This window comes from Phyllobates terribilis, unplaced genomic scaffold, assembly GCF_046119375.1.
Source record: "Phyllobates terribilis strain yellow unplaced genomic scaffold, ASM4611937v1 Scaffold_2__4_contigs__length_985480577, whole genome shotgun sequence".
NCBI classification, from domain to species: domain Eukaryota; kingdom Metazoa; phylum Chordata; class Amphibia; order Anura; family Dendrobatidae; genus Phyllobates; species Phyllobates terribilis.
In genome coordinates, this window is record NW_027362762.1 from 976,146,354 (window position 1) to 976,162,835 (window position 16,482).

A 16,482-nucleotide genomic window follows, 5' to 3' on the forward strand; every position below is an offset into this window, starting at 1 on the left:
AGTGATTATCCTCTTACTTTATCAGTGACTATCCTCCTCCTCCTCCCATCAGTGATTATCCTCTTGCTTTATCACAGTGACTATCCTCCTCCTCCCATCAGTGATTATCCTCTTACTTTATCACAGTGACTATCCTCCTCCTCCCATCAGTGATTATCCTCTTACTTTATCACAGTGACTATCCTCCTCCTCCTCCTATCAGTGATTATCCTCTTATTTTATCACAGTGACTATCCTCCTCCTCCACCCATCAGTGATTATCCTCTTACTTTATCACAGTGACTATCCTCCTCCTCCCATCAGTGATTATCCTCTTACTTTATCACAGTGACTATCCTCCTCCTCCTCCCATCAGTGATTATCCTCTTACTTTATCACAGTGACTATCCTCCTCCTCCTCCCATCAGTGATTATCCTCTTACTTTATCACAGTGACTATCCTCCTCCTCCTCCCATCAGTGATTATCCTCTTATTTATCACAGTGACTATCCTCCTCCACCCATCAGTGATTATCCTCTTACTTTATCACAGTGACTATCCTCCTCCTCCTCCCATCAGTGATTATCCTCTTACTTTATCACAGTGACTATCCTCCTCCTCCCATCAGTGATTATCCTCTTACTTTATCACAGTGACTATCCTCCTCCTCCTATCAGTGATTATCCTCTTACTTTATCACAGTGACTATCCTCCTCCTCCCATCAGTGATTATCCTCTTACTTTATCACAGTGACTATCCTCCTCCTCCTCCCATCAGTGATTATCCTCTTACTTTATCACAGTGACTATCCTCCTCCTCCTCCTCCCATCAGTGATTATCCTCTTACTTTATCAGTGACTATCCTCCTCCTCCCATCAGTGATTATCCTCTTACTTTATCACAGTGACTATCCTCCTCCTCCTATCAGTGATTATCCTCTTACTTTATCACAGTGACTATCCTCCTCCTCCCATCAGTGATTATCCTCTTACTTTATCACAGTGACTATCCTCCTCCTCCTCCCATCAGTGATTATCCTCTTACTTTATCACAGTGACTATCCTCCTCCTCCTCCCATCAGTGATTATCCTCCTCCTCCTATCACAGTGACTATCCTCCTTCTCCTCCCATCACAGTGACTATCCTCCTCCTCCCATCACAGTGACTATCCTCCTCCTCCTCCCATCACAGTGACTGTCCTCCTCCTCCCATCAGTGATTATCCTCTTACTTTATCACAGTGACTATCCTCCTCCTCCTCCCATCAGTGATTATCCTCTTACTTTATCACAGTGACTATCCTCCTCCTCCTCCCATCAGTGATTATCCTCTTACTTTATCACAGTGACTATCCTCCTCCTCCTCCCATCAGTGATTATCCTCTTATTTTATCACAGTGACTATCCTCCTCCACCCATCAGTGATTATCCTCTTACTTTATCACAGTGACTATCCTCCTCCTCCTCCCATCAGTGATTATCCTCTTACTTTATCACAGTGACTATCCTCCTCCTCCCATCAGTGATTATCCTCTTACTTTATCACAGTGACTATCCTCCTCCTCCTCCCATCAGTGATTATCCTCTTACTTTATCACAGTGACTATCCTCCTCCTCCTCCCATCAGTGATTATCCTCTTACTTTATCACAGTGACTATCCTCCTCCTCCTCCCATCAGTGATTATCCTCTTACTTTATCAGTGACTATCCTCCTCCTCCTCCCATCAGTGATTATCCTCTTACTTTATCACAGTGACTATCCTCCTCCTCCTCCCATCAGTGATTATCCTCTTACTTTATCAGTGACTATCCTCCTCCTCCTCCCATCAGTGATTATCCTCTTACTTTATCACAGTGACTATCCTCCTCCTCCCATCAGTGATTATCCTCTTACTTTATCACAGTGACTATCCTCCTCCTCCCATCAGTGATTATCCTCTTACTTTATCACAGTGACTATCCTCCTCCTTCTCCTATCAGTGATTATCCTCTTATTTTATCACAGTGACTATCCTCCTCCTCCACCCATCAGTGATTATCCTCTTACTTTATCACAGTGACTATCCTCCTCCTCCTCCCATCAGTGATTATCCTCTTACTTTATCACAGTGACTATCCTCCTCCTCCTCCCATCAGTGATTATCCTCTTACTTTTTCACAGTGACTATCCTCCTCCTCCTCCCATCAGTGATTATCCTCTTACTTTATCACAGTGACTATCCTCCTCCTCCTCCCATCAGTGATTATCCTCTTATTTATCACAGTGACTATCCTCCTCCACCCATCAGTGATTATCCTCTTACTTTATCACAGTGACTATCCTCCTCCTCCTCCCATCAGTGATTATCCTCTTACTTTATCACAGTGACTATCCTCCTCCTCCCATCAGTGATTATCCTCTTACTTTATCACAGTGACTATCCTCCTCCTCCTCCCATCAGTGATTATCCTCTTACTTTATCAGTGACTATCCTCCGCCTCCCATCAGTGATTATCCTCTTACTTTATCACAGTGACTATCCTCCTCCTCCTATCAGTGATTATCCTCTTACTTTATCACAGTGACTATCCTCCTCCTCCCATCAGTGATTATCCTCTTACTTTATCACAGTGACTATCCTCCTCCTCCTCCCATCAGTGATTATCCTCTTACTTTATCACAGTGACTATCCTCCTCCCATCAGTGATTATCCTCTTACTTTATCACAGTGACTATCCTCCTCCTCCTCCCATCAGTGATTATCCTCTTACTTTATCACAGTGACTATCCTCCTCCTCCTCCCATCAGTGATTATCCTCTTACTTTATCACAGTGACCATCCTCCTCCTCCTCCCATCAGTGATTATCCTCTTACTTTATCACAGTGACTATCCTCCTCCTCCTCCCATCAGTGATTATCCTCTTACTTTATCACAGTGACTATCCTCCTTCTCCTCCCATCAGTGATTATCCTCTTATTTTATCACAGTGACTATCCTCCTCCACCCATCAGTGATTATCCTCTTACTTTATCACAGTGACTATCCTCCTCCTCCTCCCATCAGTGATTATCCTCTTACTTTATCACAGTGACTATCCTCCTCCTCCCATCAGTGATTATCCTCTTACTTTATCACAGTGACTATCCTCCTCCTCCTCCCATCAGTGATTATCCTCTTACTTTATCACAGTGACTATCCTCCTCCTCCTCCCATCAGTGATTATCCTCTTACTTTATCACAGTGACTATCCTCCTCCTCCTCCCATCAGTGATTATCCTCTTACTTTATCAGTGACTATCCTCCTCCTCCTCCCATCAGTGATTATCCTCTTACTTTATCACAGTGACTATCCTCCTCCTCCTCCCATCAGTGATTATCCTCTTACTTTATCAGTGACTATCCTCCTCCTCCCATCAGTGATTATCCTCTTGCTTTATCACAGTGACTATCCTCCTCCTCCCATCAGTGATTATCCTCTTACTTTATCACAGTGACTATCCTCCTCCTCCCATCAGTGATTATCCTCTTACTTTATCACAGTGACTATCCTCCTCCTCCTCCTATCAGTGATTATCCTCTTATTTTATCACAGTGACTATCCTCCTCCTCCACCCATCAGTGATTATCCTCTTACTTTATCACAGTGACTATCCTCCTCCTCCTCCCATCAGTGATTATCCTCTTACTTTATCACAGTGACTATCCTCCTCCTCCTCCCATCAGTGATTATCCTCTTACTTTATCACAGTGACTATCCTCCTCCTCCTCCCATCAGTGATTATCCTCTTACTTTATCACAGTGACTATCCTCCTCCTCCTCCCATCAGTGATTATCCTCTTATTTATCACAGTGACTATCCTCCTCCACCCATCAGTGATTATCCTCTTACTTTATCACAGTGACTATCCTCCTCCTCCTCCCATCAGTGATTATCCTCTTACTTTATCACAGTGACTATCCTCCTCCTCCTCCCATCAGTGATTATCCTCTTACTTTATCACAGTGACTATCCTCCTCCTCCTCCCATCAGTGATTATCCTCTTACTTTATCAGTGACTATCCTCCTCCTCCCATCAGTGATTATCCTCTTACTTTATCACAGTGACTATCCTCCTCCTCCCATCAGTGATTATCCTCTTACTTTATCACAGTGACTATCCTCCTCCTCCTCCCATCAGTGATTATCCTCTTACTTTATCACAGTGACTATCCTCCTCCTCCTCCCATCAGTGATTATCCTCTTACTTTATCACAGTGACTATCCTCCTCCTCCTCCCATCAGTGATTATCCTCTTACTTTATCACAGTGACTATCCTCCTCCTCCTCCCATCAGTGATTATCCTCTTACTTTATCAGTGACTATCCTCCTCCTCCCATCAGTGATTATCCTCTTACTTTATCACAGTGACTATCCTCCTCCTCCCATCAGTGATTATCCTCTTACTTTATCACAGTGACTATCCTCCTCCTCCTCCCATCAGTGATTATCCTCTTACTTTATCACAGTGACTATCCTCCTCCTCCTCCCATCAGTGATTATCCTCTTACTTTATCACAGTGACTATCCTCCTCCTCCTCCCATCAGTGATTATCCTCTTACTTTATCACAGTGACTATCCTCCTCCTCCTCCCATCAGTGATTATCCTCTTACTTTATCACAGTGACTATCCTCCTCCTCCTCCCATCAGTGATTATCCTCTTACTTTATCACAGTGACTATCCTCCTCCTCCTCCCATCAGTGATTATCCTCTCACTATGTCGCACTCATCATATTACACAGCACTCTACACTCACAATTGCTCATTCTTCCTTTCTACCCAGATAATTCTTCTCCTTTCCATTAGGTCTATGACATCACCTGAGCTGAATCCTTCTTAACTCTATGCAGCACCAGGAGGTCTCTTCCCTGTATGAGTCATCAGTCACTGCAAAAGTCCCTGGTAGGGGAGGGAGCAGCTGGGTCAGGGGGTGAAGTGAGGGATGATAAATGCAGGGACAAGAGACTTCATGATTCTAAATAGAGCAGAGAAAAGAGAAGGATCAGCCGGGTAGAAAGGAAAATGAGCAATTGTAAGTACACAGTGCTGTATAATATGATGAGTGCTATATAGTAAGAGGAGAAAAACGCTGATGGGAGGACGAGGACGAGGAGTGCTTCTTTAAGAACTCTGCAGACGGACAACGACCCCAAGCATCCAGCCAATGCCATTAATAGCGAGGAGTCCTGGAGGTGATGATCCGGCCACACAGATCCCAGATCTCCCATCATCCCGTCTGTCTGGGATCACATGAAGAGACCGAAGGATCCGCACAAGCCTCATACAAAGAAGATCTGGGGTCAGGTCTCCAAGATGTTTGGCACAACCTCCTGCCGAGATCCTTCATCACCTGTGTACAAGTGATGAGAAGAAGTGATGGAGACGACGGGCGGTCACAAAATACTGATGATGGAGGTGACGGGCGGTCACCAGATACTGATGATGGAGGCGACGGGCGGTCACCAGATACTGATGAGAGTCACGCTTCTCTCCATTAATTTGTTATTTTGTAATTGATATAAAAAACCTGTTAACCCTTCTATGTCTGAAGCTTCTGACTCTGCATTTTGCACAGAGCTGAATATATATATACAGTACAGACCAAAAGTTTGGACACACCTTCTCATTTAAAGATTTTTCTGTATTTTCATGACTATGAAAATTGTACATTCACACTGAAGGCATCAAAACTATGAATTACCACATGTGGAATTATATACTTAACAAAAAAGTGTGAAACAACTGAAAATATGTCTTATATTCTAGGGTCTTCACAGTAGCCACCTTTTGCTTTGATGACTGCTTTGCACATTCTTGGCATTCTCTTGATGAGCTTCAAGAGGTTGTCACCGGAAATGGTCTTCCAACAATCTTGAAGGAGTTCCCAGAGATGCTTAGCACTTGTTGGCCCTTTTGCCTTCACTCTGCGGTCCAGCTCACCCCAAACCATCTCGATTGGGTTCAGGTCTGGTGACTGTGGAGGCCAGGTCATCTGGCGTAGCACCCCATCACTCTCCTTCTTGGTCAAATAGCCCTTACACAGCCTGGAGGTGTTTGGGGTCATTGTCCTGTTGAAGAATAAATGATGGTCCAACTAAACGCAAACCGGATGGAATAGCATGCCGCTGCAAGATGCTGTGGTAGCCATGCTGGTTCAGTATGCCTTCAATTTTGAATAAATCCCCAACAGTGTCACCAGCAAAGCCCCCCACACCATCACACCTCCTCCTCCATGCTTCACGGTGGGAACCAGGCATGTAGAGTCCATCCGTTCACCTTTTCTGCGTCGCACAAAGACACGGTGGTTGGAACCAAAGATCTCAAATTTTGACTCATCAGACCAAAGCACAGATTTCCACGGGTCTAATGTCCATTCCTTGTGTTCTTTAGCCCAAACAAGTCTCTTCTGCTTGTTGCCTGTCCTTAGCAGTGGTTTCCTAGCAGCTCTTTTACCATGAAGGCCTGCTGCACAAAGTCTCCTCTTAACATTTGTTGAAGAGATGTGTCTGCTGCTAGAACTCTGTGTGGCATTGACCTGGTCTCTAATCTGAGCTGCTGTTAACCTGCGATTTCTGAGGCTGGTGACTCGGATAAACTTATCCTCAGAAGCAGAGGTGACTCTTGGTCTTCCTTTCCTGGGGTGGTCCTCATGTGAGCCAGTTTCTTTGTAGCACTTGATGGTTTTTGCAACTGCACTTAGGGACACTTTCGAAGTTTTCCCAATTTTTCTGAAAGTAATGATGGCCACTCGTTTTTCTTTACTTAGCTGCTTTATTCTTGCCATAATACAAATGCTAACAGTCTATTCAGTAGGACTATCAGCTGTGTATCCACCAGATTTCTGCACAACACAACTGATGGTCCCAACCCCATTTATAAGGCAAGAAATCCCTCTTATTAAACCTGACAGGGCACACCTGTGAAGTGAAGACCATTTCCGGTGACTACCTCTTGAAGCTCATCAAGAGAATGCCAAGAGTGTGCAAAGCAGTCATCAAAGCAAAAGGTGGCTACTGTGAAGACCCTAGAATATAAGACATATTTTCAGTTGTTTCACACTTTTTTAAGTATATAATTCCACATGTGGTAATTCATAGTTTTGTTGCCTTCAGTGTGAATGTACAATTTTCATAGTCATGAAAATACAGAAAAATCTTTAAATGAGAATGTGTGTCCAAACTTTTGGTCTGTACTGTATATATATATATATATATATATATATATATATATATATATATAGTGCAGGGGAGCATACAGCAGGTGGATAATGTACTTACTCTTCTTGTAGTAACACAGTGCAGTGATGAGGACAATGATGGTGATGGTAATCGCAGTGACTGCAATAATGATGTGAGATCTGTAGGCTCCTGTAGACTCTGCAGGAAATAACAATGGATTAGTAATGAGATGTCGTTTGCAGTGCACTTGTTACACAAAGCACATAACGCATTATACAGCTGCGAAGCGCCTCTAGGGTTGCTGAGCAGAAATGGAAAAGGTCCCACTCTAACGAGCACTTCATCGCATTCAAACAGTCCCTCGCTACCTTCAAGTCCACATTCACTGCAGCAAAACAGACCTACTTCTCATCTCTCATATCCTCCCTGTCTCACAACCCTAAACAGCTATTCAAAACTTTCAATTCTCTCCTCCGTCCCCCAGCACCTCCTCCCTCTCCTCTCATCTCAGCTGAAGACTTTGCCACATTCTTCAAGCAGAAGATTGATAATATCAGACATAGCTTTTGCCTAAAGTCCCCACAGCCCCTTCTCATATCTACTCAATCCCTCTCCTCCAAAAACAGCTTCTCCACCATTACGGAAGATCAACTCTCCTCTTTACTCTCCAAATCACATCTCACCACCTGCGAACTTGACCCTATCCCGTCCCACCTCATCCCTAACCTTTCCACTATCCTCATCCCAACCCTAACCCACCTTTTCAACCTGTCACTAACAACCAGTGTCTTCCCCTCATGCTTCAAACATGCCTCGATCACACCCATCCTCAAAAAGCCATCCCTTGACCTATCCTCTCTGACTAGCTATCACCCCATATCATTTCTCCCCTAAGCCTCAAAACTACTGGAACAACATGTCCATTCTGAGCTGTCCTCCCACCTCTCCTCCTGCTCACTCTTTGACCGCCTCCAATCTGGCTTCCGACAGCACCACTTCACTGAAACTGCCCTAACTAAAGTCACCAACGACCTACTAACCGCCAAATCCAAGCGACACTGCTCTGTCCTCCTCCTCCTGGACTTGTCATCTGCCTTCGACACAGTGGACCATTCTCTATTCCTACAGACGCTCTCATGTCTCGGCACCACAGACTTGGCCCTATCTTGGATCTCCTCATACTTAACAGACAGGACATTCAGTGTCTCCCACTCACACACCACCTCCTCATCTCGCCCCCTATCTGTCGGTGTCCCCCAAGGTTCTGTCCTAGGACCCCTGCTCTTCTCCATCTACACCTTTGGCCTAGGACTGCTCATAGAGTCCCATGGCTTTCAGTATCACCTCTATGCTGATGACACACAGATCTACCTCTCCGGACCTGATATCTCCTCCTTACTAACCACAATCCCACAATGTCTGTCCGCCATCTCATCCTTCTTCTCTGGCAGATTTCTAAAACTTAACATGGACAAAACAGAATTCATCATCTTTCCACCATCTCACTCAACCCCCCCAACTGACCTATCCATCAAAGTCAATGGCTGTCCACTCTCCCCAGTCCCACAAGCTCGCTGCCTTGGGGTAACCCTGGACTCGGAACTCTCCTTCACACCACATATCCAAGCCCTTTCCACTTCCTGCCGACTCCAACTCAAAAATATCTCCCGGATCCGCACATTCCTCAACCATGAATCTGCAAAAACACTAGTGCATGCCCTCATCATCTCCCGCCTTGACTACTGCAACCTCCTGCTCTGCGGCCTCCCCTCTAACACTCTCGCACCCCTCCAATCTATCCTAAACTTTGCTGCCCGACTAATCCACCTGTCCCCCCGCTATTCCCCGGCCTCTCCTCTCTGTCAATACCTGCACTGGCTCCCCATTACCCAGAGACTCAAGTTCAAGACCATAACCTTGGCATACAAAGCCATCCACAACCTGTCTCCTCCATACATCTGTGACCTAGTCTCCCGGTACTTACCTGATCGCAACCACCGATCCTCACAAGATCTCCTTCTCATCTCCCCTCTTATCTCCTCCTCCCACAATCGCATATAAGATTAATCCCATGCATCCTCCCTACTCTGGAACTCTCTACCCCAACACATCAGACTGTCGCCTACCGTGGAAACCTTCAAAAGGAACCTGAAGACCTACCTCTTCCGACAAGCCTACAACCTGCAGTAACCCCCGCTCCACCATACCGCTCCAAGCTCCTCGACCAGCTCTACCCTCACCTACTGTATCCTCACCCATCCCCTGTAGACTGTGAGCCCTCGCGGGCAGGGTCCTCGCTCCACCATACCGCTGCACGACCAGCTCTACCCTCACCTACTGTATCCTCAACCATCCCTCGTAGATTGTGAGCCCTCGCGGGCAGGGTCCTCGCTCCACCATACCGCTGCACGGCCAGCTCTGCCCTCACCTACTGTATCCTCACCCATCCCCTGTAGACTGTGAGCCCTCGCGGGCAGGGTCCTCGCTCCACCATACCGCTGCACGACCAGCTCTACCCTCACCTACTGTATCCTCACCCATCCCCTGTAGATTGTGAGCCCTCGCGGGCAGGGTCCTCGCTCCACCATACCGCTGCACGACCAGCTCTACCCTCACCTACTGTATCCTCACCCATCCCCTGTAGACTGTGAGCCCTCGCGGGCAGGGTCCTCGCTCCACCATACCGCTGCTCGACCAGCTCTACCCTCACCTACTGTATCCTCACCCATCCCCTGTAGATTGTGAGCCCTCGCGGGCAGGGTCCTTGCTCCACCATACCGCTGCACGGCCAGCTCTGCCCTCACCTACTGTATCCTCACCCATCCCCTGTAGACTGTGAGCCCTCGTGGGCAGGGTCCTCACTCCACCATACCGCTGCATGACCAGCTCTACCCTCACCTACTGTATCCTCACCCATCCCCTGTAGATTGTGAGCCCTCGCGGGCAGGGTCCTCGCTCCACCATACCGCTGCACGACCAGCTCTGCCCTCACCTACTGTAACCTCACCTGTCAGGCAAAAGGTATTTTTGACCGAGTTTTAAAAAATGAGAGATGTTTTAAAAAAGAAAAAAAAAACCCACCCCCTATCTGTTTGTAAGTGAAGACATAGAACTCAGTTTTGCTTTTCCCCAAACCAGGAATTTTTATGACCCGCCATAAAACCTCAGTCCAGGGCAAGCGCTGGTACAAACCGGAAAATCCCTCCAAAAAATCCCATTGTTTAATTGTACATACGTTTTATGCCAATTTTAATCACGCACAGGTCTGACAGAAACATCGGAACCACGTTTTTTGAATGCTTACCTTTTTCCCATTACAATAGTATAACTTGCATAACTGAGGAATGACCGGGAACTGAGATAATGGATTCTGAGATTCTGAGCGTCATAGAGGTTTCATATTTAATATCCATCTTCATGAATATTGCTGACGGTCAAGATGATGTCTCCCTCTTGGATGTGGGACCCCCCCACACCAAGATATGGAATCTGAAGGATTTTTTAGGTCTTCTGCAGCTGGGTGGGCTCGCAAAGCCGAGCCCCCTTGTAAGGTAAATAAGGGGTGTTTCCCAGAGTTTTGGCTGCTTGCTAAAAACCAGATCGGCCATTTTTCAAGCCATTCCAACCAGGGACGCAGACGCATGCACTACACGCTGCGTGAAGGAATCAAGTCTAATTTCCGGGGAGCCGCCCCCCCCACAGAATCTGAGACCATCACCTTGTGAAGCAGGTTTTGCTATTACTTATCCCTTTTATTTTAATAACTGTTTATGCATACATGTAAATCGTCTCCTTTATAATATCTTGTATATATTTTGTAAACACTGCCCCCTTTTGGGAGTAAATCATTAATTATTTACCAGTTTCTTTCTTCTTGTCCTATGTTGAATACTTGAAGAGAAAGAATACGACCATATCAACCCAAGGTTGTAATAAAAATTAACTTTTATTCATAAATAGTATAAAAAGTTACTACATAGTCAATATAGGGCACAGTACAGAAATACGAAAAGACATATAACATGTAGAAAAAACCGTCTCACTGAAGGGACGATGTGGTCCACAAATAACGAAGGGGGGGGCCTCAGCACCACAGCAAAAACATATATATATCTAGTCCTTCATCTGTAATGTCAATAAGGAGGACTATCGGATAGCCACAGAGAAATACCCATAATAATATCCATATAGTAATGCATGTCACAGGCAGTATTAGAGTACTTGAAGATTTCCTCAGGGGGGACTCATAATCAGTACTATCTGAATGCCATATGTGGGCTACTAGACTGTGCTTTTCATCATATCAGATGCACAGTATGAAAATAGGTAGGTGTAGAGTTGAATAAAGGCAAATACTGCATAATATCAAGAAGGTTACCTGGGCTACAAGCTGTAACATCGTCCCTTCAGTGAGACGGTTTTTTCTACATGTTATATGTCTTTTCGTATTTCTGTACTGTGCCCTATATTGACTATGTAGTAACTTTTTATACTATTTATGAATAAAAGTTAATTTTTATTACAACCTTGGGTTGATATGGTCGTATTCTTTCTCTTCAAGTATTTAACTATGTTCAAACGACCCAACCTTGATTTTCATCAGTAGGTGCTAGCTATTTAGCAAGAGACATACTATCTTTAATATGCACCGATTGAGAAACTTACATTGGATTGTGCTATGTCGAGCAAACACGTTCCTCACTCGCTAATTCACGTTACCTACCAGGTACCCGATCCACCTGTTAAGCGATCGGTGGTGGCAGTATACCAGTAGTTATGTGATATTGTGGTTTGAGGGTGGCTGGTCGGAGGTATATATACGTTCCTGGAAGGAACTGGTGGTATATATACGTCCTGTCACATCACGTGCCGCAATAGTCGACATAAATTAGAGCAGCGGCACCCGTGCTTATCCTCTGTCAATACCGTGTTTGACCAGCAGGATAAGGGGGCGCCAGAGAGCTGCAAGGTCTGACCCAAGAGTGGGTGTCGTTTTCATGACAAATTGGTGGCAAGCGGTGGGATCATAGGACATTAGTGATCTGGTTTGAGCAATCATTCCTCTCACTAAAAACTTGCACAAAAGTTTTGAAGATTGAACTCAGTGTTTATTAGATCTGAGACAATACTGTATGTGTAGCAGTTACCCCTACCCTTCTTCGATTTTTCTTTTCTATTTTTATTTTGGTGATCATGGTCGTAGTTGGGGAGTCCTGGTATCACCAGCAGAAAAATGACACTCTTACTGGAATATGTATAACCAAAGGCATTGACCCCCACGGCAAAAGCAGAGAACAAATGATTTCTGAACTGTTACAAGATGCTGCAGAGCCCGTCCGACAGCAGAGCCCTGATGAGGGGGCGGCCAGCCAAGGCCCGGATGGCGCTGCTGCCGGGGTCCAACCGGTGATTGCCAGCCATACCCGCAACCAGGGTAGTGTGGACCCCCACCTGCAGATGGCCTTGGAGGAGCTCGCCACAGACAATCATGATGGACGACTGGAGCTGATCCTGAAATTCCAGGAGCGGGCTGAGCGACAAGCCCAAGCTGACCGAGAGGCTGCTGAGCGACAAGCCCAAGCTGACCGACAACACCAGCTGGAGCTAGCCCGGATTCAGAAGGAGTCGCCCTCTACGCAGACCCGTGAGTCCAACAGTGCCAGCTGCTTTAAACCTCGTCCTGAGCACTTCCCTGTGATGGAAAAGGATGGGGACTTGGACACATTTCTGCGAGGCTTTGAAAAGGCCTGCAGGCAGTATCAGCTGCCCATCGACCAATGGGCAAGATATTTGACTCCAGGGCTCCGAGGAAAAGCTTTGGAGGTGTTTGCTTCCCTCCCTCGAGAGCAGGATGGAGACTATGAGGCCGTCAAGCAGGCCCTGATAAAAAAGTACCAGCTGACTCCGGAGGTTTACCGGAAAAAATTCAGAACCCTCCAACGTGGACCACAGGACACCTACCGTGATGTGGTAGACGGGCTCAGAACCAACTTTGAGCAGTGGATCCAAGGACTGTCAGCGACCACCTTTGAGCAGCTAAAGGACCTGATGGTGAAAGACCAGTTCCTGCATCTGTGTCCGACCGAGGTACGGCAGTTCGTGATGGATCGGGAGCCACCTGATGCCAATAAAGCAGCGCAGATCGCAGACACCTACGAGGCCAACCGGAGACCAGAGGTGCGAAGCCGGTCGTCGCCAGCTGGAAAGGGGGTAAGCCATCAACCACCATCCCTGCCCCTGCCAGCCGACCTTCCGGAGGCCTTTTTCCCGTTGCCAAGGCCCTGCCTGCATCCGATGCCCGCAGGTGTTATTCCTGCAACCAGACTGGTCATCTCAGCGCCACTTGCCCAGAGAAGCAGAGGAAGAACCCCCCATCCAAGGCCCCAGGGCCTAATGCCTCAGTTCTTTTGGTGGGTGGGCCGGTTGGGAGGGCCTGTGAAAACTTTCAGTCTGTCAGGGCGGGGGACACTCTCACTGTAGGCCTCAAGGACACGGGGGCCGAACGAACCCTCATTCGACCCGAACTGGTGTCCCCTGAAGCGCTTATTCCAGGAAAGACCCTGACTGTCACTGGGATTGGGGGCGTCCGATGCCCCTTGCCCGGGTTTTTATTGATTGGGGTGTGGGGAGTGGGGTGAAGGAAGAAGAAGAAGAAGAAGAAGAAGAAGAAGAAGAAGAAGAAGAAGAAGAAGAAGATGATGATGATGATGATGATGATGATGATGTTTTGGAAGGTGCAGGAGAACTCAGCCATGTCACTCTGCGGGGTGATGTTGCTGAGGATCCCCTAGCAGGAGCAACGGTCAGTGCCAAGGGTAATGGGGAGAGGCACGGGGACCATGAAGCAGGTGGTGCTGTGCCAGTGACCAGTGTCACAAGAGATGGTGACCTGGCTGATGGTAGCTGCCCCATACGTAGCACTGTGCCTGAGGTAATGGAGGATGATGGAGAAGTAGTTCTCATGGCCTCGCAGGCTAATGAGACGGGGTTATTCCCCGGGGAGACGGCCTATATAGCCGCTGTTACCCGCAGTCAGAGTGCCCAGAACGCAAGTAACGCCCTGCCTTCTGGACCCTCCTCGAACAGAGGAATAACTGAATCAGGTATGGACCCAGAGCCGGTCCCAGAGGGTCCCAGTGAGGACGTGGCCTTAACCTCACTTCTGGCTTCCTCCAGCCAGGAGTTTCAGGCAGCTCTGCACTCAGATGCTAGCCTAGAGACGTTAAGGAGCCTCGCTGAGAAACCCACCTCCGAGTCGGATAAGGAGAGGGTATTCTGGGACCAAGGGAGGTTGTTTCGGGAGACAGTTCCCTGTACACCCCAACAGGAGTGGCTGAGGGAAAGACAGCTGGTCGTCCCCTACCAATTCAGGGATGAGTTGCTGCGGATCGCCCATGAAATTCCACTCGCTGGACACTTGGTGGTCAGCAAAACCAAGGCCCGGCTGTCTCACCACTTTTATTGGCCCAAAATGAGGACAGATGTGGTGAACTACTGTCGATCCTGTACCACGTGTCAAAGAGTGGGAAAGTCAGGGCCGGCCCCCAAAGCCCCCCTGATCTCTTTGCCAGTAATAGAGGAGCCTTTCCAGAGGATTGCTGTGGACATTGTGGGACCACTGGCCATACCCAGCAGCTCTGGAAAACGATTCATCCTTACCGTGGTAGACTATGCTACCCGGTATCCGGAGGCAGTAGCCCTGTCCTCAATTAGGGCGGATAAGGTGGCGGACGCCCTCGTGGCCATCTTTTCGCGAGTAGGATTTCCCAGGGAGATGCTTACCGACCAGGGGACTCAGTTCATGTCACGCTTAATGGAGGCCCTATGTAAGAAAATGCAGGTGCAGCATCTGGTATCGAGTGCGTATCACCCACAGACCAATGGTTTGTGTGAGCGATTCAACGGTACCCTCAAACAGATGTTAAAAATGCTGGTTGAGACCCAGGGTCGCAACTGGGAGCGTTACCTCCCACACCTGCTATTTGCTTACAGAGAGGTTCCACAGGCCTCGACGGGGTTTTCCCCCTTTGAGCTCCTGTATGGCAGGCGTGTCCGAGGACCCCTTGGGTTGATAAGGGAATTCTGGGAAGAAGAGCCGAGCTCCCCAGGAGTGTCCATCGTGGAGTATGTCATGCGCTTCCGTGACAAGATGCAAACCTTGACGCAGTTGGTGCATGACAACATGGCGCAAGCCCAGGCTGACCAGAAGCATTGGTACGACCAGAACGCCCGAGAACGGACCTACCAGGTGGGTCAGAAGGTGTGGGTGCTGGTCCCCGTACCAAAGGACAAGCTTCAGGCGGTCTGGGAAGGCCCATACGTCATTCACCAACAGCTCAACCCGGTCACCTACGTGATCACACTTGACCACGAGCGGGGTAGGCGGAAGGCGTTTCACGTTAATATGATGAAGGCTCATCAAGAACGTGGAACCTGCGTCCTACCGGTCTGCAACCTGCCCGAGGATGGGGAGGATGACCCCCTCTTGGACATGCTCGCCCAAGCGAAGGCCAGCGGGTCCCTAGAGGATGTAGAGCTAAGCGACTTGCTATCCGCAGACCAGAGGTCTCAGATGCAAGCAGTGCTGAAACCCTTCCAAGCAGTGTTCACCAACCTGCCTGGCAGGACTGAAGTGGCGGTCCATGAAGTGGACACCGGGAATCATGCCCCACTCCGGCGGACAGCCTATCGAATCTCCGACGAGGTGCATCATGTCATGCGCCAGGAGGTCGAGGAGATGCTGCAGTTGGGGGTGATTAAGCGGTCCAAGAGCGCGTGGGCCTCACCTGTAGTCCTGGTACCTAAGAAGGACCGGACCACCCGGTTCTGTGTGGACTACAGGGGGCTCAACGCTATCACCGCCTCTGACGCACAACCAATGCCACGCATTGAGGAGCTGCTGGAGCGGTTAGCCAGCGCGAGCTATCTCTCCATTATGGATTTGAGTCGGTGATATTGGCAGATTCCCTTGAGCCCCGGGGCCCAGGAGAAGTCTGCCTTTATCACCCCCTTCGGATTGTATGAATCCACGGTCATGCCCTTCGGCATGAAAAATGCCCCTGCCACGTTCCAGCGAATGGTCAACCACCTGCTCCAGGGACTGGAGAGGTACGCAGTGGCGTACCTGGATGACATTGCCATCTTCAGTCCCACCTGGGAGGATCACCTCGAGCATCTGCAGCAGGTGCTCGGGCGCATTCACCAGGCGGGCTTGACCATCAAGCCGGGAAAGTGCCAGATGGGCATGAACGAGGTCCACTACCTGGGGCACCGGGAGATGGGGTTACTCTGAAGCCAGAG

At 48.1% G+C, this 16,482-nt stretch overlaps 1 protein-coding gene across 4 annotated transcripts in view; it reads right to left on the reverse strand.

Annotated features, from left to right (window-relative positions):
• Positions 1 to 16,482, reverse strand: part of LOC141241266 (lymphocyte function-associated antigen 3-like) — a 98,964-nt gene that overhangs the window by 43,387 nt on the left and 39,095 nt on the right. For all 4 annotated transcript variants that reach the window (XM_073668745.1, XM_073668742.1, XM_073668744.1 and 1 more), the window contains one exon: positions 7,282 to 7,380. In XM_073668745.1, the coding sequence (XP_073524846.1) occupies positions 7,282 to 7,380 (99 nt within the window). The remainder of the gene's footprint in view (positions 1 to 7,281; positions 7,381 to 16,482) is intronic.